The sequence below is a fragment of the Cydia splendana genome, chromosome 8 (genome assembly GCF_910591565.1).
Source record: "Cydia splendana chromosome 8, ilCydSple1.2, whole genome shotgun sequence".
Lineage (NCBI taxonomy): Eukaryota > Metazoa > Arthropoda > Insecta > Lepidoptera > Tortricidae > Cydia > Cydia splendana.
Window position 1 is genome coordinate 20,532,909 of NC_085967.1, and position 24,109 is coordinate 20,557,017.

General features: G+C 40.5%; 2 protein-coding genes and 1 long non-coding RNA gene across 3 annotated transcripts in view; 1 reads left to right on the forward strand and 2 right to left on the reverse strand.

The window, feature by feature from the left end:
• The window catches only part of LOC134793034 (uncharacterized), a 459,561-nt gene that overhangs the window by 22,643 nt on the left and 412,809 nt on the right, over window positions 1-24,109 (reverse strand). The window lies entirely within an intron of this gene.
• Window positions 7,091-9,784, forward strand: LOC134793009 (uncharacterized). The gene is made up of 2 exons (XM_063764523.1): window positions 7,091-7,237; window positions 7,454-9,784. Exons 1-2 carry the CDS (start codon window positions 7,149-7,151, stop codon window positions 9,714-9,716), a joined length of 2,352 nt encoding a protein of 783 aa, XP_063620593.1. The 5' UTR covers window positions 7,091-7,148; the 3' UTR covers window positions 9,717-9,784.
• LOC134793067 (mediator of RNA polymerase II transcription subunit 13) overlaps window positions 12,080-24,109 on the reverse strand; it is a 113,386-nt gene continuing 101,356 nt past the window's right edge. Inside the window, exons 19-29 of the mRNA XM_063764592.1 lie at window positions 22,943-23,130; window positions 22,516-22,647; window positions 20,847-21,559; window positions 20,305-20,468; window positions 17,727-17,909; window positions 16,948-17,177; window positions 16,224-16,369; window positions 15,717-15,997; window positions 14,791-15,060; window positions 14,258-14,511; window positions 12,080-13,866 (exon numbers count right to left, since the gene is read on the reverse strand). Coding sequence (XP_063620662.1) covers window positions 13,734-13,866; window positions 14,258-14,511; window positions 14,791-15,060; window positions 15,717-15,997; window positions 16,224-16,369; window positions 16,948-17,177; window positions 17,727-17,909; window positions 20,305-20,468; window positions 20,847-21,559; window positions 22,516-22,647; window positions 22,943-23,130 — 2,694 coding nt within the window. The 3' untranslated portion in view covers window positions 12,080-13,733. The remainder of the gene's footprint in view (window positions 13,867-14,257; window positions 14,512-14,790; window positions 15,061-15,716; window positions 15,998-16,223; window positions 16,370-16,947; window positions 17,178-17,726; window positions 17,910-20,304; window positions 20,469-20,846; window positions 21,560-22,515; window positions 22,648-22,942; window positions 23,131-24,109) is intronic.

The window sequence follows — 24,109 nt, forward strand, 5'->3', positions numbered from 1 at the left end:
TGAGAAAAGCACTATATATGACTCGGCTGGAAGGCTACTTGCTGGCTTCGGATTCAATTAAACGGACTCCCAAGGTCGTCCGTTTAAAACGAATCCTCAGCCTGCAAGTAGCTACTTCCGAGCCTCGACAATAATGTACTATTATAATATAGCTGGTCACCAAAGAATATAATACTCACTAGGAGAAGAACGATAACTCCATACAAAAAAATGTCCCTTTCAAAAGTTCGTTTATACTACTAGCGCTCTGGTAGGATACCATTGTAATTAGAATTGACAACCCGTTTAGCCTAGCGGGTATTGGCAGTAATCCAGTTCAGGAAGCTAATGGTCCTGGGTTCGAATCCCAGAGAGGGAATTTCTTTTTGTATTTTTTTCTTTTTTGTTGGGGTCAGGTTTTTAAGAGCCCATCAACGTGCACACTAGCGCCACTGCTAAATACATTAAACTAGTTTTTATGTTATTGGATTCGTCAATCTACCCGTCCAAAGTTAAAACGGCCGTTTTTGTTTTGAGGTCATAGATCGACGAATCCAGCAACATAAAATCTAGTTTGATGTATTCAAAAGGTACCTAAATACACAATACAGTCCGTAGCGGCCCCTTTTTTAAATACATGTCGTTAAATTTAAATAATCACGATTATTTAGCAGTGGCGCTAGTGTGCACGTTGTTGGGCTCTTAAATTAGCATTTCACAAATAAGTAAAAAAATACGTTAAAAGATAATGATTAGGTACTATATTCAGAAATTAGTGAAATATAAAAGGTAACAAAAAGTTACGTATTATTAAGATATAAATATTTTCATAATACATATGAATACATACACTGATATGGCAAATGGTTACAAGTTGTTATTACATCTATCCGGTTATCGGACATTTTCTGCTTCACAGCTCCGCGCAGCGTTCTTGGTCACCGGGAAACTAGTTTGGATATGCGGCAGATACGTGCCCTTCTGAGCTTTTTCCAAGAAATCATATGACGGCCCAGGATTATATTATTATCTCACGCTCAAGCCATCTGCTGATTCACTTTCTAAAACAAAATAGTCAAAAAATTAAACAATATAATCTATCTTCCTAATTACTAACGTGTCTAATTCCTAGGGTTACCAGCTTAAACAATGTGGGGTTTTACATCTATGTTGAATTTTGATTATAATTTCGGACGCGATATAGCGTCCGCGGGACTTACGGGGATAGTAAGATTAAATTATTATATTTGAATTTGGTAATTAGCACGCTCATTTTTATTTAAAGATTAATATATATCTTACGTTGAAATTATCGCTGTTTCTGATTTACTACAACGGTTTCCACACACACATTAGGGCTTTCCATAATCCGGATAAGAATTGTTGATAAAGTCGCCATTGCCGGATACATACAGCAAGGAAGGAAGAGAGACAACGGTTTAAATTTAACTAAGTCTGTGCGAAGACGCATTTAGATATGTTGCTCGTACATATGAATAGTTTTTATTTTTAAAATTAATAGGTAAATAAATATATTTCAAGTGAATAAATCGTTTTATATGAAAATTTATATTTTTGCATTAAATGACTTAAATTACAGCATTGACATTACACTTTTATCGTGTCTATGTTCTTACCGGCCAGACCCAAATCAAGGCCTATCAAAGAGGCCAATTGACAAAGATTTTTTTTTATTTTATCAAGGAGGGTAGAGGCACGTCTACCCTTCGTAGATTTTATGAACATAGACAAAGACAAACTGAAATATAATAGATAATAATATACATATATCAAAAAATAAATAATAATTTACATATGACTACTTCATAAAATACAAATCAAAATAATTTGATTTGTTCCTAGAAATCGTATCTATAGACAAAGCCAGTTCTAGCAATGTTGCTGTAGTAAAATATTTTGATGTTAATTACTGGCAATCTCGTCTGGGAACGGACAACACATGTACAAATGTTGAAGGGTCACATCGTTTCAAGGAAGTCAATAGGCCTTTTTTTTTCTTTTTTTTTATAGAGGGTTTTTACAAATGCCACCCTCATAGTGGCTCTCTAATGAATCTATAACATTCTAACTTTCACTACTTCTAATTTGTATGATATCCTTAACCATATTATAAAGAAGCCCAGCCTCTTCAGAGGCTGGATATGCCAGGATGCTATTGACTCTGCCGATATCATAGCACCTAGTCAATAGGCCTTGTGGTCACGCAGATCTTGTCAGTAGAAAAAGGCGCGATATTCAAATTTTCAATGAGACGATATCCCTTCTCGCCTACATTTTTCAAATTTGCCGCCTTTTTCTACTGACAAGATCTGCTTGACGCTATAGTCACTAATATCAACTTTTCTAGTTTTTCATTTGTCGAGTTCATGGGTAGAGTTCGGCACCAATTACTATCACGCTATTGCAGGGGTCGGGGACAAAAATTATAGCCAGTCAAACAACTTTTGTCAGTAGCAAAAGACACGCAATTCTTAATTTCTATGGGACGGTTACCTTTCACGCCTACATTTTTTAAATTTGCCGCTTTTTACTTCTAACGTAAATGGCTTGACGGACTATATATAGTCAGTGGCGGATTTGCCCTAAGGCCAAGTAGGCCCGGGCCTAGGGCGGCAAGATATTAAAGGCGGCAAATTGAGAAAAAAAAATCAATGATGATAACAACAAATAACGCAAACGTAGTCAATATTATGGGTGCTGAGAAAGGGGCGGCTACAGGACCTAGGGCCTAGGGCGGCAAAGACTGCAAATCCGCCACTGTATATAGTGTCAAAGACAATATTACATTTTCTTTGATAGTGGGGATTTATATCTATCAATCCACCAACCACCATCCTTGACCATCTGGTCAAGCATATCTAGTCAGTGGAAAAAGGCGGGAAATTCAAATTTTCTTTGAGAGATATCCCCCTTTCGCACCTACATTTTTAGGGTTCCATACCCAAAGGGTAAAACGGGACCCTATTACTAAGACTCCGCTGTCCGTCCGTCCGTCCGTCCGTCTGTCACCAGGCTGTATCTCACGAACCGTGATAGCTAGACAGTTGAAATTTTCACAGATGATGTATTTCTGTTGCCGCTATAACAACAAATACTAAAAAGTACGGAACCCTCGGTGGGCGAATCCGACTCGCATTTGTCTGCTTTTTTCAAATTTGCCGCCTTTTTCTAATGACAAGATCTGCTTGGCCAACATATATTACATTTTCGACACGATTGAATAAAAAAATGTGGAAATTCAAGATGGCTGCCGTTTTTCATAATTTCGACTACAAATTAATATTGGCTACAAATATAATGACCACCAAAAAATACTTTGGTACCCTAAATAAAAAAAACATGCTTACCAAAAAAATTACTGAACACCAAAAAAATAAGGCCTAAAAATACAAAAGTACCACCGTTTTAATTACGACTGCCCTTCAAATTGTATTCAAATACCAAATATATTGAATGACCACCAAAAATCATTAATGATCACCAAATCTTGAAGACCAAATTAATGCGATATTTTCACCTAAATAAACCACTATGATTACCAAAAAATGTATACATATTACCAAATAAAGTAAACTGATGCTTATACTTTTCTAGTAGCATTTCGTTATGCTACTAGAAAGCGACCCTTACAGAAACGAAATGGTACTATAAAAGTAGGTTAGGTTAGATTTGAACTGCGACCTTTACAGAAACGAAATGCTACTATAAAAGTGGGTTAGGTTAGGTTAGAACTGCGATCCTCACAGAACCGAAATGCTACTAGAAAAGTGGGTTATGTTAGGTTTCAACTGCGACCCATACAGAAACGAAATGCTACTAAAAAAGTGGGTTAGGTTAGGTTTGAACTGCGACCCATACAGAAACGAAATGCTACTAGAAAAGTGGGTTAGGTTAGGTTTGAACTGCGACCCTTACAGAACCAAACTGCTATCAGAAAAGTGGGTTAGGTTAGGTTTGAATTGCGACCCTTACAGAAACCAAATGCTACTAGAGAAATGGGTTAGGTTAGGTTTGAACTGCGACCCTTACAGAAAAGTAATGCTACTGGAAAAGTGGGTTAGGTTAGGTTTGAACTGCGACCCTTCCAGAAAAGAAAAGCTACTGGAAAAGTGGGTTAGGTTAGGTTTGAACTGCGACCCTTCCAGAAAAGAAATGCTACTAGAAAAGTGGGTTAGGTTAGGTTTGAACTCGATCCATACAGAAAATAAATGCTACTAGAAAAGTAGGTTAGGTTAGGTTTGAACTGCGACCCTTACAGAAAAGAAATGCTACTAGAAAGTGGGTTAGGTTAGGTTTGAACTGCGACCCATACAGAAAGGAAATGCTACTAGAAAAGTGGGTTAGGTTAGGTTTGAACTGCGACCCTTGCAGAAAAGAAATGCTACTAGAAAAGTGGGTTAGATTAGGTTTGAACTGCGACCCTTACAGAAACGAAATGCTACTAGAAAAGTGGGTTAAGTTAGGTTAGAACTGCGACTGTTACAGAAATAAAATGCTACTAGAAAAAGGTGACGAAGTGGATTAATTAATTTAATAGTATTACATATATTAAACATTTGCACATTTTTAATAAATGTGGTTACAATTTTGGTGGTCATAAACTATTTTTGGCTTTACAATGATTATTTTGGAGTAATTTGCTTTAATAGGATAGCAAGATTTAAGAATTTGGTTATAATTTTACATTAAAATGGAGTTCTAATTTTGGTGGTCATTTACTATTTTTGGGTTTACAATGATTATTTTTGTGTCATTTTCTTTAATAGGATAGCAAAATGTAAAAATTTGGTTATCATTTCACATTAAAATGGGGTTTGAAATTTGGTAATCATTTACAATTTTTGGGTTAATAATGATTAGTTTGGTGTCATTTCCTTTAAAAGGATAGTAAAATGTAATAAAATTGGTAATCATTTCATATTAAAATGGTGTTATAATTTTGGTGATCATTCATTATTTTAGGGTGGTAAAATATATTTTTTTGGTATTAAATTTTACTAAATCTGGTGATCAGTTAAATAGCAGCCATTAATATTAAAGGGCCATTCAGATTCTTATACATCCATTTTCATTATGATCGCGATAAAAATGACGAAATTCAAGATAGCGGCCATTTATTAATTTTTTTTACTACGAATTTTATTCATATTGAGAAACCTTTGTGATCCTCAGATATACATTTTCATGATTGGAGCAAAAACTAAAAAAATCTAAACGCCCGATGTTTGTTCCAATTGTATTTTTATATTCATTTATAATCTGTTGAAGATAATACACTATAGGAGATATTACAACTGTCCCTTTTCAGGACACTTTCTGCTGCGAAGAACAGAGAAAGCTATACAGAGGTAGGTATAGGAGGTAGGGTAAGGTAGAGGTAGGTAGGTATATGTTGTTACTCTGTGCTTCTTTCGCAGAAAGTGTCCGGCGAAATGATATAATTAGGCCAGTGTATATTATTTTCTTTCATTATGCCCAGTGGCGGAAAACGTAGTGATTATATTCTCTTTGAGTGGCGGATTTGCCCTAAAGCCCCCTCCAGACTATGTGCGTGAATCGCGGCGCGACGTCGCGAAGCGAACATATCGCGAAGTTGACGTATGACTCCACACTCGCACACTTCACGGCGATTTCGCAGTTTGGTTTGCGGCAAGATGGCGGAAAAGCATCAGCTGATCGAGTTTTAGCCCCCATTCGCACGACAGCTTTTTCAACGCGCGTTAAAAAAGCGCTTGAATCTGTCCGCACTCTAAATTCGATTTAACGACCAAGGCTTAAAGTCGAAAATCCAACAACGCTTGAGAAAAAGCGCCACCGCTGTCGTGTGAATAAATACACATGTATCCATTTGTGTCATTCAAGCGCTTTTTTAACGCGCGTTGTAAAAGCGCCCGTGGGAATGAGGGCTAACTGTTAGTTATCTATGGCATCATACGTGATTTAGCTTTTTCATTTTGTTTTCTTGTGAAACCGTAAAATATAGCTGCTTAATATAATATAATCATAATATATAGTTGGTCAAGCAGATCTTGTCAGTAGAAAAAGGCGGCAAATTTGAAAAATGTAGGCGCGAAGGGACATCGTCTCATAGAAAATTTGAATTTCGCGCCTTTTTCTACTGACAAGATTTGCTTGACCATCTATAATTAATATTTATCTTGCCACAGAACAGCCAAAATAGTGTGTCATGTGGAGTCTTGCAAGTTCGCGCTTCGCGTCTCCTTTGACGCGGGCCGAAATACCGACAAAAACGGAGAACAAGGCGCGAAGGCGTGAACAATCTGCGAAATCGACGCCATACTCGCGTTCGCGGCTTCGCCCGCGATTCACGCGCATAGTCTGGAGGGGGCTTAAGGCCAAGTAGGCCCGGAACTATAGTTCGTTTTTTTAGCATTAGAAAGAACTTGAAAGAAGGTAAGCGATCTTGACATGTCTTTTAATTGAAAAACGCTTTTTAAAAATCAATAACTATAGATGGTCAAGCAAATCTTGTCAGTAGAAAAAGCCGCGAAATTCAAGTTTTCTATGAGCGCCTACATTTTTCAAATTTGCCACCTTTTTCTACTGACAAGATCTGCTTGACCAAGTATATTACTTATGAAAGCAGAAGAATATAAATGATCGTATTAGATTCATAATTGTTACATAATATTTGCCGTAACTTATTTTTAAAATGTGTTTTTCAATTAAAAGACACATCAAGATTGTTTACCTTATTTCTTATTTCTAATGCTAATGCTAAAAGGGCGGCAAGTTTTTTGGGGGCAGCAAATTGTGACAAAAAATTCGCTGATGATAACAAGAAATAACTCAAAATGTTGTCAATACTATGGGTGCTGACAAAGGGGCGGCTACAGGGCCTGCGGCCTAGGGCTGAAAAGACTGCAAATCCGCCACTGGTTATGGCATTTATGCCCGACCGTAACGGGCATAAATAGGAAGTAACGTAATATTCGTACAAGCATGGGAATATATAGGATAATGAATGCCAAGCTTTATTCTGTTGTGATTAGTCATTATGACAGCATAATTTATGAAAACGTCAGTGTCAGTGTCAGTCAAACCTGGTCAAGCATAGCATATTAGGAGGGATGTTTTTATCTTTTTGCTTTGCTAATATTTCATTTTAATTGAAATTATCCGTTTCGATGGTTGGTAAAATATGTACTGTGTGCAAGCAGTCTTCTGCTGCGAATAAAAATCTCTCCTTCTTTATTTATCCTAGTGATAGGGAAAGGTAAATAATAAACAAACACTACGATCAATAATTATACCGACTTATAGACTCTGTTCGGAAAGAGAAGAGTCGTGGAATGTATTGGGCCCCAAAAATTCCACGACTCATCTCTTTCCGCACAGACTCTACGAAGAAAGTTACCCGTTAAAGTTAAAGTTACCTACATTGATATTCTTAATGGTATTTTACTCAAATTGTAATTGTTTTCACTTTCAGGAGATACGAGTGGCTGAAAGCGGTCGACCGTTTAGATTTATTCGATAAACTTGTTGATAACAAATCAAGGGGCAACCACAGAATCTGCGAAGCACACTTCCAGGATAGCTTCATTAAAAAATGTGAAGGACTAGCTAAGAGCCGAAAATGTCTCACAAAAGACGCATATCCGTGTTTAGAACATGTTAACCAAGCTCTGCTCATGAATAAATCGTCTGATGGAAGGAAAAAGATTAATCATAGAAAGAAGCTTATAAAGACTGATAAAACAGATAATTTTGTAAATGTAGACATGGAGTCAGCTGTTGTATCAGAATGTGATAATAATGACCCAGTTTCTGAGATGGAAATATCACCAGATGAGATTAAAGTCGAAAAGATAGATGAGGAGCTTTCAACTACACACTTCACAAGTCCCGAGTTGACTGGCTTTCCTGATTTGTCACAGTTCTGCGAGAGTGTCATCAAAGTCACCAGGGAGACCCAGACCTCTCATGATGATGACACAAAAAGAAGAAGGAAGCTTGATCCAGTAGAAACAAATGATAACTTTATACAAAGTTGCAGCAAAAACCTGTCTAAAGGCATGGTGCAACTTATCAAATGGCAATTGAACTGTAAAGATAATGCAGACAACTATAAATTTCACATGTTTGCTCTTAACTTGTATTTCTCTGGTGCAAACTCCTACAGTTTGCTAAAAGACATGATGAGTTTACCAGAAATAAATGCTTTGAAAAAGCTCATTGTACCAAAAACTACAAAGTTTGACAACAAGTTAATAAATGCTTTAAAAATAAAAGTTGCAAACATGTCAGCCAGAGAAAAGATTTGCAGTCTGTCCATAAGTAGTATGCCTCTAAAACCCAGTTTGTATTACAATATAACAAGAGATAAAGTAGAAGGATTCCACGAGATAGATGGAGTGCAGAAGATTGAGCCAGCAAAATATGCTTTAGTATTTATAGCCCAAGGCATTCTAGAAAAATGGACACAGCCCATTGCCCATGCTTTTATTTCTCATCATGAAAATTCCCCTGACATATCTATATGGGTAGAGGAAATCATTACCTTACTTATAGATATTGGCTTAGATGTGAGAGCTTTTGTATCTGACCCAAAGACTGAAATATTCTACATGCTAGAATCACAAAGAGTCACACCAGCAAAAACTTATTTTTCAATTAATGATAAGAATATTTACTATATTTATGACACGGGAATGCTGCGAAAAACTATAGAAAGTCACCTTAAAAGCTGTCACTTCTATGTCAAAGGTTCCAGCTCAGATGACGACGATAATACTCTATTTTCAAAGAAAATTTATAATTTATGTGACATGATGAACTCTAAAACTCGTGTAACCATGTCTCCTTTGAAGAGAGCATATTCAGATAGAAAATATCAAAGAAAATTCCTAAATAAATTTTTATTCATACTTCAAAACTTGAAAGTTATAAGAAAGAGTGATGGAAACGATATTACAAAAAGTATCAAGTTCATAGAGAGTATTCAAATATCTATTATATCTGTAATGCAATTGTTTGGAGACTTAAAAAAGGTAGGAGCAAAGATGTTGCTTACTAGCAGACTTAGTCAAAATTGTCATAACAAGTTTTTGGCAAAAATTTCAAGTAAATGCAAAAAGAGTTCTACTAGACAATTTAAAAGAAGATTCTCAAGATGTTTTGTATACAGTATGCTGAAAAAACCCATTGGGGATTGCAAAGTTGACTCAGTGGGATTTAGACCCCAATCTCTGTTGTCCGTGGGCAAACCTGTCCATCAGGCAATCAAAACAGGCACCACAGACTACAGATTAGCTTTGCCTGATAAGAAGAGATTTGAGACAGTCTGTAGATATCTGTACATAAGATGTATAGACCACCATTCATGCAACACTTTCCAAGACTACTTGAGTCGGTGCCCGGAGAGTCGGCAGTATGTACCCCCGTATCGCTCTAGTGCGCCTCTTGACATCCGAAATTGTAAATTAGTTCCTCCGCAAAACTTCACAGATTTTATAATGATATTAGAGAGGAGATTTAGAGATTATTGCAGACAGGATGTGAAGATAAACAGTATTGGGCGTCAAGTATTAAAGAAAATATCAAGCTTTGAGTTTGAAACACCATGCCAGTGTTTTCCTCTTGATTATCTAAAGAAATTATTTGTAAGGCTGAGGATATTTTACGCTGTTAGAGAAAACAATACTATGCATAAGAAGGATAAGAACAACTTATTTAAGACTTTTAATTTATAACTGCAAGCAGTATTATAGGATAAAATTTTAGCATATTTGTAAAGATGAAATAAAACAGTGCTTTTAAATACGTAATATTTTATTCATAATTATTATTACCTATTTTCACAGTTATAAAGTTATATTAATATCAAGTATTACACTAATTTTGTTTTACGAATTTCTAATGATTGCTCCATTTAGAAAATTTGATTTCCACATCAATCATCAGATTTGACCGCTTATCCTAATATATGACAAAATGGTGAGGTCTATGTACAGTACAATCCCATTTCCCTAAAAAAATTGACAATTCACAATAACAAAAAAGATCGAAAACAAAAATTCTTAAAAATAATACATTCAACTACAAATCTCGCTCAACAACTGTACAAAAATTACGAGTGGTTCCTTCAAGACGTGCGCCGCGGCAATAGTACTACCAACTACTCCCACGCTATGTACAAAATGTTTCACAAAACAAAATATAAACTATATACAACATCATTAAATATTCTCAAATGCTGTAACACATTTAAAACATTTCATATTCAACTAGGCATAATTCAGTTAGTCGCGGGCGCGGCGCGTGCGCCCGCCGCCCGTCGGGTGCGAGCGAGACCGTCGGGTTAAAGCTGTCTCCCTCGCTCGCCCCCACCGCCAGCGAGGCTCGCACGAAAACTTCAATAATTAGGTACTAAGCAACAAAATCACTGTTCTGAATTGATTTGATATTCCAGCTTATTATAAAACAGAGGATCTTTCACACGCGACAGTTTGCAGCGATACGATAAAATGATAAAAATCAACATTAAAAATGAGTACAAGTGAATCACACACTCCGTCCATATTTACAGTTCGCGGCAAACCTCGTTACACTTAAGCTTTATTTATATATTAAAATAGAAAATTTCATATAACTACCAAACTGTTGGAGATTCGACGAATCAACCTAGCCGTTGGTCGAGGACTCCGTTATATTTTTATAAAACGACGCTGTCTAAAATTATACAAATGCTACTCGAACGTTATCTAGGGGCTCTCGTACTATCTAACCGTAAGCTATTGGTGTCACTAATTAGTTTAACCGGAGTTTTTTCTTCATAAGACATACAACTAGCAATTCTGTTTAGTTTAGAATGTATCGCCGCACCGCAGACTATTAAAGAACACACAGAGCGGTCAAATAATGAATGCCCTAGATTGGTAATTTTCGCGCTAGCTAAAAGCTGTAATTGCGATCTAAGGCTTCCTTTATGACCGCCCAGTATGTGTACGATTCTACACTAATGATATTTTCTACCAATCAACTTTTACTGCATAAACGGTTCCTTAGCTATTGGCACTTTAGGGCGCTCTATGTACCTAACTATGTAGTATTATCATACTATTGTCACATTTGAGTGTGACATTAGTTACTGAGATATACAACTGTGTATTTGCGGCGCGGCTTGTTAACTGGCTTGAGCTCATTGTTCCCTCGTATAAAACTGTACAAGTACATGCGCATGCGTCGATCGCTCATCGCTGTCAATTCGTCTAATATAATTGTCGCTAACTGTTTCTAACTACGCGAACGAGCCGCGCGAACTAGAAAACACTACACAAAATAATTTCATATTAAATAAATCATATAAAAATAATATCCGAGTAATAAATTAAGATCGCCTTTTGTTTACAAAATACAAGGAAATATAGTGGTGGTAAAAAAATATCTAGACAACTACACGTATCTACTCCTTTGGTAATTCATACCGGTTTTATACAATAACGTAAAATAAAAATATATTACATTATACATAAATAGCACAACAACGCAACGTGGCAATAATATTACAACCGTAATAAATACATAACTTGTGACATGACGCCCCGGGCTGGACACACTACCAATCACAATCTACAGTTGAATGTAGTCAAGCAATAATTTATAAAAAAAAACCATATGACTGCAAACATAGTAGTACAGTTACCAAGCTATATGAATCCTAAGTAAAATATGATACGGTGGTCTTATAATAAGTTTCTCGTATCTTAGTTTGTAATTAACTTTCATTGGGTTTGCGATCGTATTTGTCACTGGTAGTATGTCCACCTTTTTACATGAATATGATGAACCGACAAGCGGTACACATAACTTGGCAATATGTATTGGTCGGCTTTTTCATTCACATATGAATAAAGAGATAACCGATGAAATGTACAAATTGTCAAACATTATATGGAAAATTATAGAGTTTAGTTTTATATAAGGTGTATTCCGAATTCCGGTAGTTCTGAAAAGAAAAAAAAAACACTAAAAAAGTGACGGATAATTCCAAAAACGGAACATTATTACAATGGAATAATTACGAGTGATTGTTAAATTATTTTCGGGATTACCCAATTTCCGTAATTACCCGAATACACCTTCATAAACCAGGTTTAGAGCTGTGGCCATATGCTATGATCTTTTGTCGAAATTTCAAACTATTAAACGTTCTTTAACGCCAAAATATAAATCAATTTAACGACGTTATTTTGCAATCGCAGCAACTCTATACGTAAAATATACGTCGGTGATTCAATAAAATAATGAGTACAAAGTATCTATTAATATGATTTCTAAATAGAATGCTATTCAAAATGAGGTTCATGAATAAATGGATAGGAGATCGCGGAAGAGTAGTCCAAATGAAAGACTGGAAATGGAAGCGTTTCGTTTCCAAAGAAAGGTTTAACAATTATGAAATGCCCTATAAATTGTCAAAGTTCGTTTGTCCGAATTGAAATGATTTTATACAACCAGCGTTTATAATGTCTATTTGTATGAAAATAAACGGTTATGCTGGTAGCCGTAAAGATCTTTTTATTGGATGTTTTTAATACCTATCGTGTGTACCTTAGGTTTTAATAAGTTAAATTATGGACCTAGCATTTTTGAATCGTCTTTCAAAAACTCATTTAAATTAAATCTTGCTTGCGTTGCTTTTAGGGAATGGTAGAAAGAGTTTATGATTTCAGGTTATCTTGTAAAACAATGTGTCACAAAGACAGTTGTTAAAATTTCATTGTTTTATTATAAATGATAATACTTCAATTAATTATCTCACTGTTGTTTTTAAAAAGGCAATATAATATTTGCTATAAATTGATTTCGTTCAATAAAATGCTTAAAAATGGTGTTATTCTTATCTAGGTCACAAACTGACCTTACGTAAATGGTCACTAATATTTTGTCAAATATAAAATTGGGCTTTTAATAATGTACAGGATAGTGTTGATACAGGAATAGTGTTGATACAGGATGTTTCTATCACCACTAAGTAACAAGCGTTGAATGATAAATACACTTAAGCTACCCGATTAGGTGACTATCTTGGCCTTTTAATATACAATCAGATTTTTGAAAGTTTATAACAATTGGAAGCTAAATAATTTTTCTTTAATATAGTCGAAAATAAATAAAAATGCCACTTGTTAAAATGTCAAAATGATAGATGTCAAATTTGCGTAAACCGACTAAAATGTACATGTCTAATACGAAAAGTTGGATTTCCAATTGTTACTAACTTTCCAAAATCCCATCATCTCCGATGTTAACAACTTACTCTTAATCTTTACCAACATCTTACAATCGAATGGTCTAACTTACGTATCAATTCGCATCTGTCAGTGGATTTTAAACCCAGCGTGTAACGTAACAAGGTCCAGCCGCGCAGAGTCGACGGCACCTACTCTATCGTATAATTTACCTAAGTACTGTCGTCTAGAATTCTATTCTTAAACGGCCATTTCGAGGGTAGCAATTTACAATAGAAAAATCCTATGTCGAATCAACTAGGGTAATAAATTAGTGTACTCTTTTATCTGACCGTCTCGAATAAATAAGGCCGCGCCTCCAGATTCGCTCGCCCGAAGACGTGCCTTTGTCAGGATGGCCGAGTGTTAGCCGAGGACGCGTCGTAGTCAGGATGGCCGAGTGTTAGCCGAGGACGCGTGGCAGTCAGGAGAGCCGTGTTGTAAAGATGGCCGAACGTTTTCGCAGTCGGGATGGGGTTAACCGAGCGCGGCGGCGGTGTGGTAGAGCTGCATGAGGACCTGCACGTGGAGCGGCAGGCACGAGCGCCGGTCGTGCGTCTCGCCGTCCAGCGCGAGCCACGAGAGCGCGTTGTAGCCTTCCAGCACGTACCTGCAAATTTAACATAAGGTTAATTCATGTTACAGGTAACTCGTTTTAATTTGTAGTTTTAAATAACTGAGCAAAATTTTATGAGCTGGGGTTTACTTCAGGTACTATAGCAAGCAAATTATCACCTATATGGGACAACCGGTGGCAAAAATCTTTAGTTTGTAGAGGGAGATTTTAACTGTGGTCGTCTTAGGATTAAATTTACCCAGAGTGCAGCTCTACTACTACTACTACGAATTCAATTTTTAGTTCATCGATATCGGGTCGGCTGTCATCTTCGTTTTGACCGAAGCGCCATCGACCACTGAACTGTACTTAAAGTTTGAAAAACTGAACAATCTTTTACTGGGCCCGTGAAGTCGTCATCGGTTTTTGAGGAAGGGTACGTTACCTGAGCACGTCAGTGGTGACCTGGCTGTCGAGCGGGTGCATGTGCGAGCTGCGCTGCGTGAGGCTGGTGAAGTCGTCGGCAGCCTGCACGGAGCCGGTGTGCAGGTGCAGCGCGTTCTTGAGGAAGGCGGGGGGGCAGGCGTCGCGCAGGTGCGTGCAGCCCGCCCACCACCACGCCGGCATGGCGTCCAGGGGGGCCGTGGAGACCATGTAGCCGAGGGCTAGGGGCTGCTGCAGGACAGTGCCGACCTGCTCCTGGAAATGGGATAAACTTGTTAGAAGAGCCAATGGTTAAGGCTTAAAGGCATTACACAAACAGTCGTATGAAGGTTTGGGGAAACCTTCTCTTCAGCACAGGACGTGATGCGGCCGAAATTCAACACACGCAAGTTGCGCCGCGGAAGTTGCGCGTTTTAAATCATGACCATGGGAGAAAGAGGAGTTGTTAACAGAAAACTCGATATAATGCCACCAGGATGGGAGTTGAAGGGTTACATTAAGCCGTCTGTGTGAAGTGAGAAGTGAGCACTGTACCTGGCTGTGGTCATCCCCGGCGTAGGTCGCCTGCGGCACATTACGCTGCGGCTCATCTTCATCAGCCGCCGCATCCTCCTCCCTGCCTCCATCGTTCCTGGGGCTGCCCTGCGGCCACATGTTGTTGAACATGTCGCCGATGAGCAGGTCCGTCATGTTGCTGTCGCCGATCTCGTCGTCGTTCATGTCGTTCATGTCGACGCCGAGGAACATCATGTCGTCGGTCTCGCCGTTCGCCATCGCGCTCTGCTCGAATTGCCCTTGCGCCGACTGGAAAGAGAACAGATGATGTTAGACATGAATATTAGCCTATGTGGTTGATATTTCCTTTATGTTATATAAGGTGCTAACAAATTAGTCACGGATATTTTTTACAGCTGATAGTACACGGTTCTCGGAGTACATTTAAGTATGAAACATCATTGGGTTTGTTATGTTTTTTTGGAGAAAACTAGGAAACAAATTTGCTACGTTAAAACACCCTGTTAATAAGATAATTAAATGAGACCTCTTTAGACATTCTAGAACCTTTTTAAACTTGAGGTGACGTGACATGACAGACAGTGTTAAACATCCTGACAAGTACATAATAAGGGTGATTATTTTAAAAATTAATTATAATTTGTTTTTTGTTCGATAAATGAAAACAAAAAAATGATATACAAAGGTTCTTTAATTACAGTTAAAAGTTAATTGTTTTAATGTAATGTATTATCTCTTAAAATATCCGTGACTAATTTGTTAGCACCTTATATATAGACGCTATTTCAACATTTCTAACCCCGGCGGAGGGCCGAAGCCGAACTCCCAAGCGTGTCGAACCAAAGTAATTTAAAGTGAGACCGAATGCCGAGCTGCCGGACAATAGTGATTGCGGCTGTATGGAGGTCTGGCTGAACTCGAGTTGGGCTCGCCACAGTACTGACCTGCGTGGCGGTGGCGGACGTGGGGAACACGAGTATATGCGTGGCGGTGACGTCCCGCGGCGTGTGCAGGTGCGACTGTATGGAGGCCTGACTGAACCGCTCGTCGGGGGTGAACCGATCCGCCATCAGCCTCAAACACGAGTCGGGCTCGGTGGACACGAGGCAGGCGGAGAGGATGCAGGGTGCGCCGGAGGGATAGAGTACGGAGCACGGGTTACAGATGTCCTTAAGTTGGTTGGAGGCGCGGGTGAGGTTTTTGCGCGAGAGGAGCCAACTCCAGCCTGAAAAGAGATTTACACATTAATTTTATGTTACAGAGTAATTCATGAGCTTGAATTGAGGTTATTGTAAACACACAGAAAATACACAATGTGCTTTGACTATAGTCTGTGGGGAAAGAGAAGAGTCGTGGAATGTATTGGGCCCCATACATTCCACGACTCTTCTTCTAGTAGATTAAGATTATCTTGTTGGTCAGTGATCTAGAACAGTATAGTTAACACTAACCCTTGAGCTCGCCGTGGCCGATGCGGCCGAGCCGGCCGACCACGAGCCGCCACGGTTGAGCAGCTTGGCTCATCACGCCGAGCGCCCAGTCCATAAGCTTGGTCAGCCCGCAGCGCCGCGCGCCCAGCGCTCGTCTCCGTCGCGATCTGAAACAAATATAGGTACATTAGCTACATGTTCCACGAACGTAGGCGATGCAAACAACTTGGAGAGAAGCATGGAAAAAACGACTGAAAAAAACGATAAAAAATAAGTCGAGAGCCAAATAAGTTTAAAATTTAAGGTGCGTCCAGATTTAGAAAATCGCTTCCCGAATGCTAGTTTGCCAACGGCTTGCTTCCGGTACAGTATTTACGCAAAATTATATGCACAGGGGCCTGGCAAATAAATTGTGCAAAGCAGCTCGGTCTGTGTAAGCGTGCTTCGCACGAGGCATTGCGGCTGCCTGTTTGCCTCGCGAGGCTGCTCGTTTTGTGTGAAGCTGTTTATTAGAACGAACCGCCTCGCGAGGAAATTGCCGTGCGAAGCAGCTTGGTCAGTGGAGACGTGCCTTGCCCGAGGCAATGCGATCGCGAGTGCGTCTGCTTCGCCCGCGGTAAATTCCTCGCGAGGCGGTTCGTTCAGTCCTTCCGCCTATTCGCGAATGACTGACGTTTCAAAACTGAATACAACTTGTCACTTTGGAGACACCGCGGATTCAAGAATAGTTTTTTAGTGTACACACCTGTGCGGCACGTGTATGTTGACGGCGTGCGTGTCGAGCAGCTCGCCGCGCGCATCAGTGGCGGCGGCAAACAACCACCGCTGGTCGTGCGACAGGCAGTACGACAGGAACAGCACGGAGCCCTGTTCGCCGCACGAGTGGCCCCAGGTTTCCGCGACTTCTTTGAGGGCACGTGGAGGCGCGAGGACCCACGCGGGTGAGAACAGTTTGTAGGGTGCTCGGTCCTTTTCCTGAAACAGAATGAAAAGTGTGAAACTCGATATACAATTGGGGGTGACTTTGGGTCACAGCTTGTTATCGAAACTATGATCGAGTTCTATGTGAAGTTAAGACACGAAGATGTTTTTTATAGTATGTAGTATCGCATATCCGCTTCGCAATCTTGCTACGAGCTCCCTTGTCCCATCGTGACGCGAAAGTGGAGCGGCGCGGAAGAAACATACCGACGATATCTATGAATGTGTTCTACGTGACTACACGCGGCGCGGTAAGAAGCAAGGAGGGCGCGATCAATTGGTTTGATTTTTGCGACACGGTGGCAGCGGGGCGGGACAGGGCAGGGCGATTCAAGCGCACGTAGGACGAGGCCGCCTCGCGTTGCATCGCGTTGTAATTGAGTGTCGCCACGCCGCTTCGCTGTAATAGTCTGAAACCCCTCTCCATAAACTAGTTTTCTACAACACTACAGTACCATCGCTTCAGTTACCTGACAGTTCGTAAACCTTATCACGGCAGGCATAAGGTCCACCTATGGAAAATGAAGAGTGTCGGTTGTGTACCTGCATAGCTTCGATGAGCACCCGGGCCTGCGCGGCGGTGCCGAAGCCGGTGAGCGACTTGCCGGGCGCGGCGGGCGGCAGCAGGCGCCGCGCGCCCGTGAACACGCTGAAGGCCAGCGCGCGCAGCTCCCCCCCGCCCGAGCCGAGACCTGCCGTCTCGCACACGCCATCTAGCGAGATTATCTGGAAACATAATAAACCTTTTCCCATCACCTATTCGGAAATAGTAGTTTTCGATATAAGTGCGAGAAGTATGTCATATTGCACGAGTACCGAGGTTTCTTGACCCGAGCCGACAGGCGAGGGTCAAGACTCGGGACGAGTGAAAATGACACTTCCGCACGTGTGTCGAACAACGTTTTTTAATACAATTGCGAAAAAACTACAATGAAATAAAAAGCACAGTAGTTAAAATGACAGTTTTATTTATTTTTTAGTCCAATTACGAATATAATACTATTGTATTATTATTTGTTGCCAAGTACTGATGATCCGGAGCTTCGTTGATGAATTTTTCAATATCATCTGCCGTCAGTACTTTAGATTTTTTTGCTTGATATCCTTGCGACTTTCTCTTCAAAAATGCAGTCAATTGTGTGTAACTACCTATATTTACATCGTTTTTTTGACTTTATCATTGTTTTTATGTTTTTAACATTAAGTATTTTGACCACATAGTTGGTGCCTGATATTTTTCAGATAATTCAAGAAAGTACGCCAACAATACGTTTTCCGAGAATGATACGGTTTGCTTTTCTCGTTTCCAGTTGACGAAATGTTCATAGGCAGCAATGTATAATGATTTCGCTTTTTTCCGGTTCCGCTTAGGTACTGTCACTTGCAACGGATGCCTTTGCTTTGATATCTGGTGGCGTTAAATTAACTCCAAAATCGTCTGAATCACTCATTTTTATTTAATAATTTATGATACGTTCGTGGCAATTACAAACATAAATCACATATATAAATGTTGAATAAAAAAATCGGGCAAGTGCGAGTCGGACTCGCGCACGAAGGGTTCCGTACCATATAAAAAAAAAACAAAAAAAAAAGCAAAAAAAAAAACGGTCACCCAAGTACTGACCACTCCCGACGTTGCATAACTTTGGTCAAAAATCACGTTTGTTGTATGGGAGCCCCATTTAAATCTTTATTTTATTCTGTTTTTAGTATTTGTTGTTATAGCGGCAACAGAAATACATCATCTGTGAAAATTTCAACTGTCTAGCTATCACGGTTCGTGAGATACAGCCTGGTGACAGACGGACGGACGGACGGACGGACGGACGGACGGACGGACGGACGGACAGCGAAGTCTTAGTAATAGGGTCCCGTTTTACCCTTTGGGTACGGAACCCTAAAAAAGGCGGAAGGGAATAAATAAGTTTTACTTTTAATTGCCATTTTTTTTCAATGTGGATTCTGTTGTCAGCATTATGCCAATTGAAGAGAAATTGTATTATTATTTCAGAACATATAATTATGTAAAAAAACATGAATCTTTTTTTATTTCTTTATATTGATATATATCTAATAATTAGAATTACATTTATATTCTTAAGTGCAGTGTACGAAAGACAGCTTCATTCAATCGCGCGTTGTTCAAGTAATACTATTGGGTCTCGCTTAATACTCCTTTATGCCCAATCGCGCGTTGTTCAGGTGGGTCATTTATAAGCGGGTCTCGAATAATACTAATTTATTTAAAAAGTATCAATCAGATTACTTTTTAGCACTAGTGTAAAAAAATCAAACTTTACGCACGATTTGCAGCTATAAAAACTAAACTTTTTGAGTAATTGTATTAAAAAGGGCTTTTTGTTCCCTACTAGGAGGGATCAAAGTGGCACTTTTCTTCCCTGCTAGGAGGGATCAAAGTAACACTTTTCTGTTCTAGCACACTATTTTTACATTTTTTTGCACATTATTTTTTTAGCTTACATAATCTGTTTAGCATCAGATTGTGTCAACACTAAGATTTTTTTATTTTCCTCATAGTTGATGTGAAAAGCAGTATGTGTCACACGGTATCAAATTTATTTCGTCTTGGGCGTTAACACTGGAACCCCTCATTACGCTCAGGATTCAATGTACGCCCTTGACGGAAATATATCATTTTGATCCCTTGTAACACAAACTACTATTTCATATTTCCTCGCAATAAATGATGACTAGCGTCCCTTGCAATCTACAGACCAAAAACTCCAGCTTCCAATGGTCAGATTCGCAGGAGGCCCGCGAATCACGTTCGACGTGTCGCCTCCCTGTCACACTTGGAGCATGCATTCCATGAAATTGTTTACCGTTTGTCCCGTACAAACGCGAATTTTCTGAAGATTTGCAGGTATAAGAGTTTCCTTTTCTATGACAACTGGCCAAAAATATGCACAAAAAAGTAATCGCCTGCTTTAAATGCCAAAAAAAATCTCAACACAGGAAATAAAATGCATTTGTACGGCACAGCTCGTGGAATGCTCCACTTGCGTACGAATTTACAAGTACGACAGAGAAGAGACCTTACCTCATTCATTCACTGACCTAAGTTGTCACAAGACAACACAACGCAAATGTCTCTAACCTTGACGAGCGGGTTGTGGTGCCGCAGGTGGTGGTGCGTGCGCGCCGCCAGCCGCAGCAGCGCGTGCAGCGCGTGCGCGCGGTGCGCGTGCGCGGCGGGAGGCTCCACTACGTATACCACTAGTGCGGGGGCGCCGCCTTCTTCCTCTTCCCAGGAGTTATGCACTGTAGATAAATAAGGTTATGTTAATAAAGAAAGCGATTCGCCTTGCGAGGAAATTGCCGCGCCAAGCAGCCCGGTCTTTGAAAACATGCCTCGCCCGAGGCATAGATCTACTTCGCGCGGCAATTTTGTCCCTTTATTTATCTAGGCAAAGACTAAAAAAATGGTCGGAAAAAAACATCGTTTCAATCGAAAAAAGGCAGACATATTCTTAACGCAGAATAAACTGTAATTAACTACACACTCGAAAGCACGACTAAACTACGTTATTATAATAAAAGCTTAAAAAGAGTACATTTTTATTTTATTCAAACAGAAGCTTGATTTCATAAATCTTCAAGTGAGTATGTGTGTGAGGATTCACAAGTGTTTCTACATACCTGTACTGTTATTAGCACTGGACGACATATTCGGCGTCTCATTCTCTTGGTCACTCTGACTGCTCGGCGTCGGCGGGTGATCCGGGGTCGAAGGCGGCCGCATCGGCGACGGCGATGGCCGCTCTATGTGCGTCGACTTGGTCTCCGTTTCTAACAACGACCTATCAATGCTAAGACTCGCTAGTTGAGGTACTATGCTCGTTCGTAACGTTTCTGCGTAGGATTTGATGTATTCTCCAAGTCGGCCCGTTGGTAATTCTCCCGTCCATTCCTCTGCTGTTTGGTCGCGGTCGCTCGGTGACGTTCTTATTAAGCCGTCGCGCGCTATTCGATTGATAGGTTGATGTCGTCCTAAGCGGCACGATTCGTAAGCCGTCGATAGCTCTCTGAAGAACGTTTTAATAGGGTCGGTTAAGACTTCGCCGTCAGCCGCTAGGACTACGTAGGCGACGTCCCGGGAATACGAGTAAGGTTCGAGGGATAAGCGCTCCCAATGCCTCAAGGCGTACGGCGATAGCGATATCCAGTCGCGATCGTGTCCGACGAGGAGGGGAGGGACGGGTTGGGGTTCGCAGAGGTCCTCGTTGGAGCGGCCGGCGAGGCGGTGGAACTGTCTCCAGGTGAGGGGGCCGGCCACGCCGTCCCACATGCGGGCGCCGCAGCAGCGCTTCTGGATCGCGTCTTGGAGGAGGGGGCGGAGGCGGCGCATCAATCTGAAATGGGATACGGAATGAGACATGTGTTTTGTGAAGTGATATTATAAATGCACATTATTCTATAGGTCTATATAGAAAGAGTTGCCCTGCGAGGCAATTTCCTCGCGAAGCGAAACGTTTTATGCCTTGACGATGCATTAATAGTATTTTATGCAACCGTTGTTTAAGAGAGGTCAAAAAAGGCGAGTGGCGTGAGTAACAATTTGAGCCGAAGCCGAAAATTGTTAATAAAGACGCCACGAGTACGAGACTTTTTCTACGACCAAGCACTTACTTTGAAATAAAATTGTAAATTCAACAAATATCAAGAAGTAGCAAAAATGGAGGGTACGGGCGGGAAAAGAATGAATGAATGAAATTAAAAATAAAATGTCTATGGTTCACTTATTTGTCAGAGATGAGATTTAAAATAAGGTTGGCAACACTGTATTTCATTCAATATTTTTTAAGTGGTCATTACACGAAGTATCGTAAAATCGCCAAAAAGATACTGCGTGTATGCACAAATTCTTTTTTGGGGAATAGACTAAAGACTTGTCTTGACAACTATAAGGTAGGGTTTTAAAGGTGTGTGCACGACCCTTTAAATGACAAATAAAAGTACGCGAGTAGAAAAAAATAATTAAGAGGTTTTAACTATTCATGGACATTGTCATAAAACGGTTGTTTTGTTAATTTTGGATGTACGATTTATTTTTAACAAGCATCCCACCCGCTTTTTGATAGTGACCTATGGATGTGGTTAACTTGAGGTTTGAGACCACAACTAAATTATATGTAGTTCAGTTTTTAAAATAAATTTTAATCTCTTAAAAGCCATTTTCGTCAGCAGAAAAAGAAAGTAAATTAAAAAAAAACTAGGCGGGAAGGATCGTTCGCCTAAAGAAAATGAAGAATTTCGTGCCTTTTTCTAGACAAATATGGTTTGACAAGAGCATAGTAATATGTAGTACCTGATGACGTCTCGGGAGCACCTGGGAGCGCGCGCGCCGATGAACGGCCAGCGGTGCACGCCGCCCCCCGCCGCCGCCCCCGCCCCCGCCGCCCGCAGCGCGCGCGCGCACGCCGCGCCGCCGTCAGAGTATCTGCAATGCAAACATACTGTCAAACGGTCTTCAGTTTTCATTTCCATACGAGGCGGACCACACAGAAAGAGTTGCCTCGCGAGGAATTTGCCGCGTGAACCAGTCCGGCCTGTGAAATCGTGCCTCACCCGAGGCATTGTGTCCGCATGTGTGTACCTTGGGAGAGGTAGACCAGTGTGAACCCGTCTATGAACGGCCATAATCTTGACTGCACTTCCTATTTTAAATAATGATAACCCGTCACGGGACAAATTTGATTCAAAATATTCTCGGCAAAGAACATATGTGTACTCACTCGAGCAGGTTGATGTCGTTCTGGTCGTGGCGCTCCCTGGCCGCGTGCCTGGCCGCTCTCGTGAGCGCGGACGCGCTGCCGCCGCCCAGAGCCGCGCACATGCCGAGTACGGCGCCCGCCACGGCCCCTAGACTCCGCGTACTGCTCCGCGCCGGGATTTCCGCTATGCCCGTGATCTCCATCTCGTCCTGCGAATGTAAATATTACGTAAATAACGCTATCGTATAACAAAAACAACCTACCGAAATATCGTATAATGCAACCGAAAAATCGGATCGTAAGCACGAAGCACGTAAGCAGAAAACGAACACACTATAATTTTGTGAACGTTTTAGACTGGTTTTTAAGGGGCCCACAGATTACCAGTTCGCCGGACGCTATCAGCCTGTCAGTTATTCGCCACTGTTACCTTTTGCGATTAACTGACAGGCTGATATCGTCCGGCGAACTGGTAATCTGTGGACCCCTTTAGTGTCAGTATATCGACGCCGAAAGATTAGTAGAAGAGGCGCGAGGAATTCTTACTTCGGTATTAAAACGCTCACTGAAAGCAGAAGCGCGCAACACAAGCATCGATTATCAGTGTTTTCGTTACTTCTAAAACTACGTTGGTTCTCGATGGTTCGAGCTTCGTGAAACTGGAAAGTGAAAAGTCAAATAATTTCCATACAGAACGAGGCGTTCGTCAAGGCTGCATTCTGTCGTTGAAACTTTTTAATTTGTACGGCGAACATATTTTAAGGAAGTCATTGGGCGGCTGGAAAGGCGGTATCGTAGTGGGTGGACACAGGGTCAGCAATCTGAGATACGCACACGATACGACGATAGTGGCATCGAGTGAAGAGGAGATGGCAACTCTTCTGAAGAAAATTGAGGTTGAGAGTACTAGGCTTGGTCTTAAGATTAACCATTTCAAAACGAAAGTAATGGTGGTAGACCGAACCAATCTACTTCCCATCACCGATGCACTCAGTAAATATGAAAAAATGAGTGAGTTTGTGTATCTCGGGTCGCTGATAAGATAACCTGTGACGGTGGCTGCACTGGCGAAATACGCGGTAGATCTGGCATGGCAAAAAGTGCAATGGCGAACCTCGACAAGATATGGAGGAACAGAAGTATCCGTCGTTTAACCAAGGTGCGCTTGACCCGATCTCTGGTATTCTC

What these genes read in the sequence shown, in the direction of transcription:
- LOC134793009 (XM_063764523.1), top strand. Translation starts at nt 7,149, where the DNA reads ATGGTTGGTAAAATATGTACTGTGTGCAAGCAGTCTTCTGCTGCGAAT. An exon ending in TATCCTAGTGATAGGGAAAG is followed by an intron (nt 7,238 to 7,453) that starts GTAAATAATAAA and finishes TTTCACTTTCAG; the next exon opens with GAGATACGAGTGGCTGAAAG.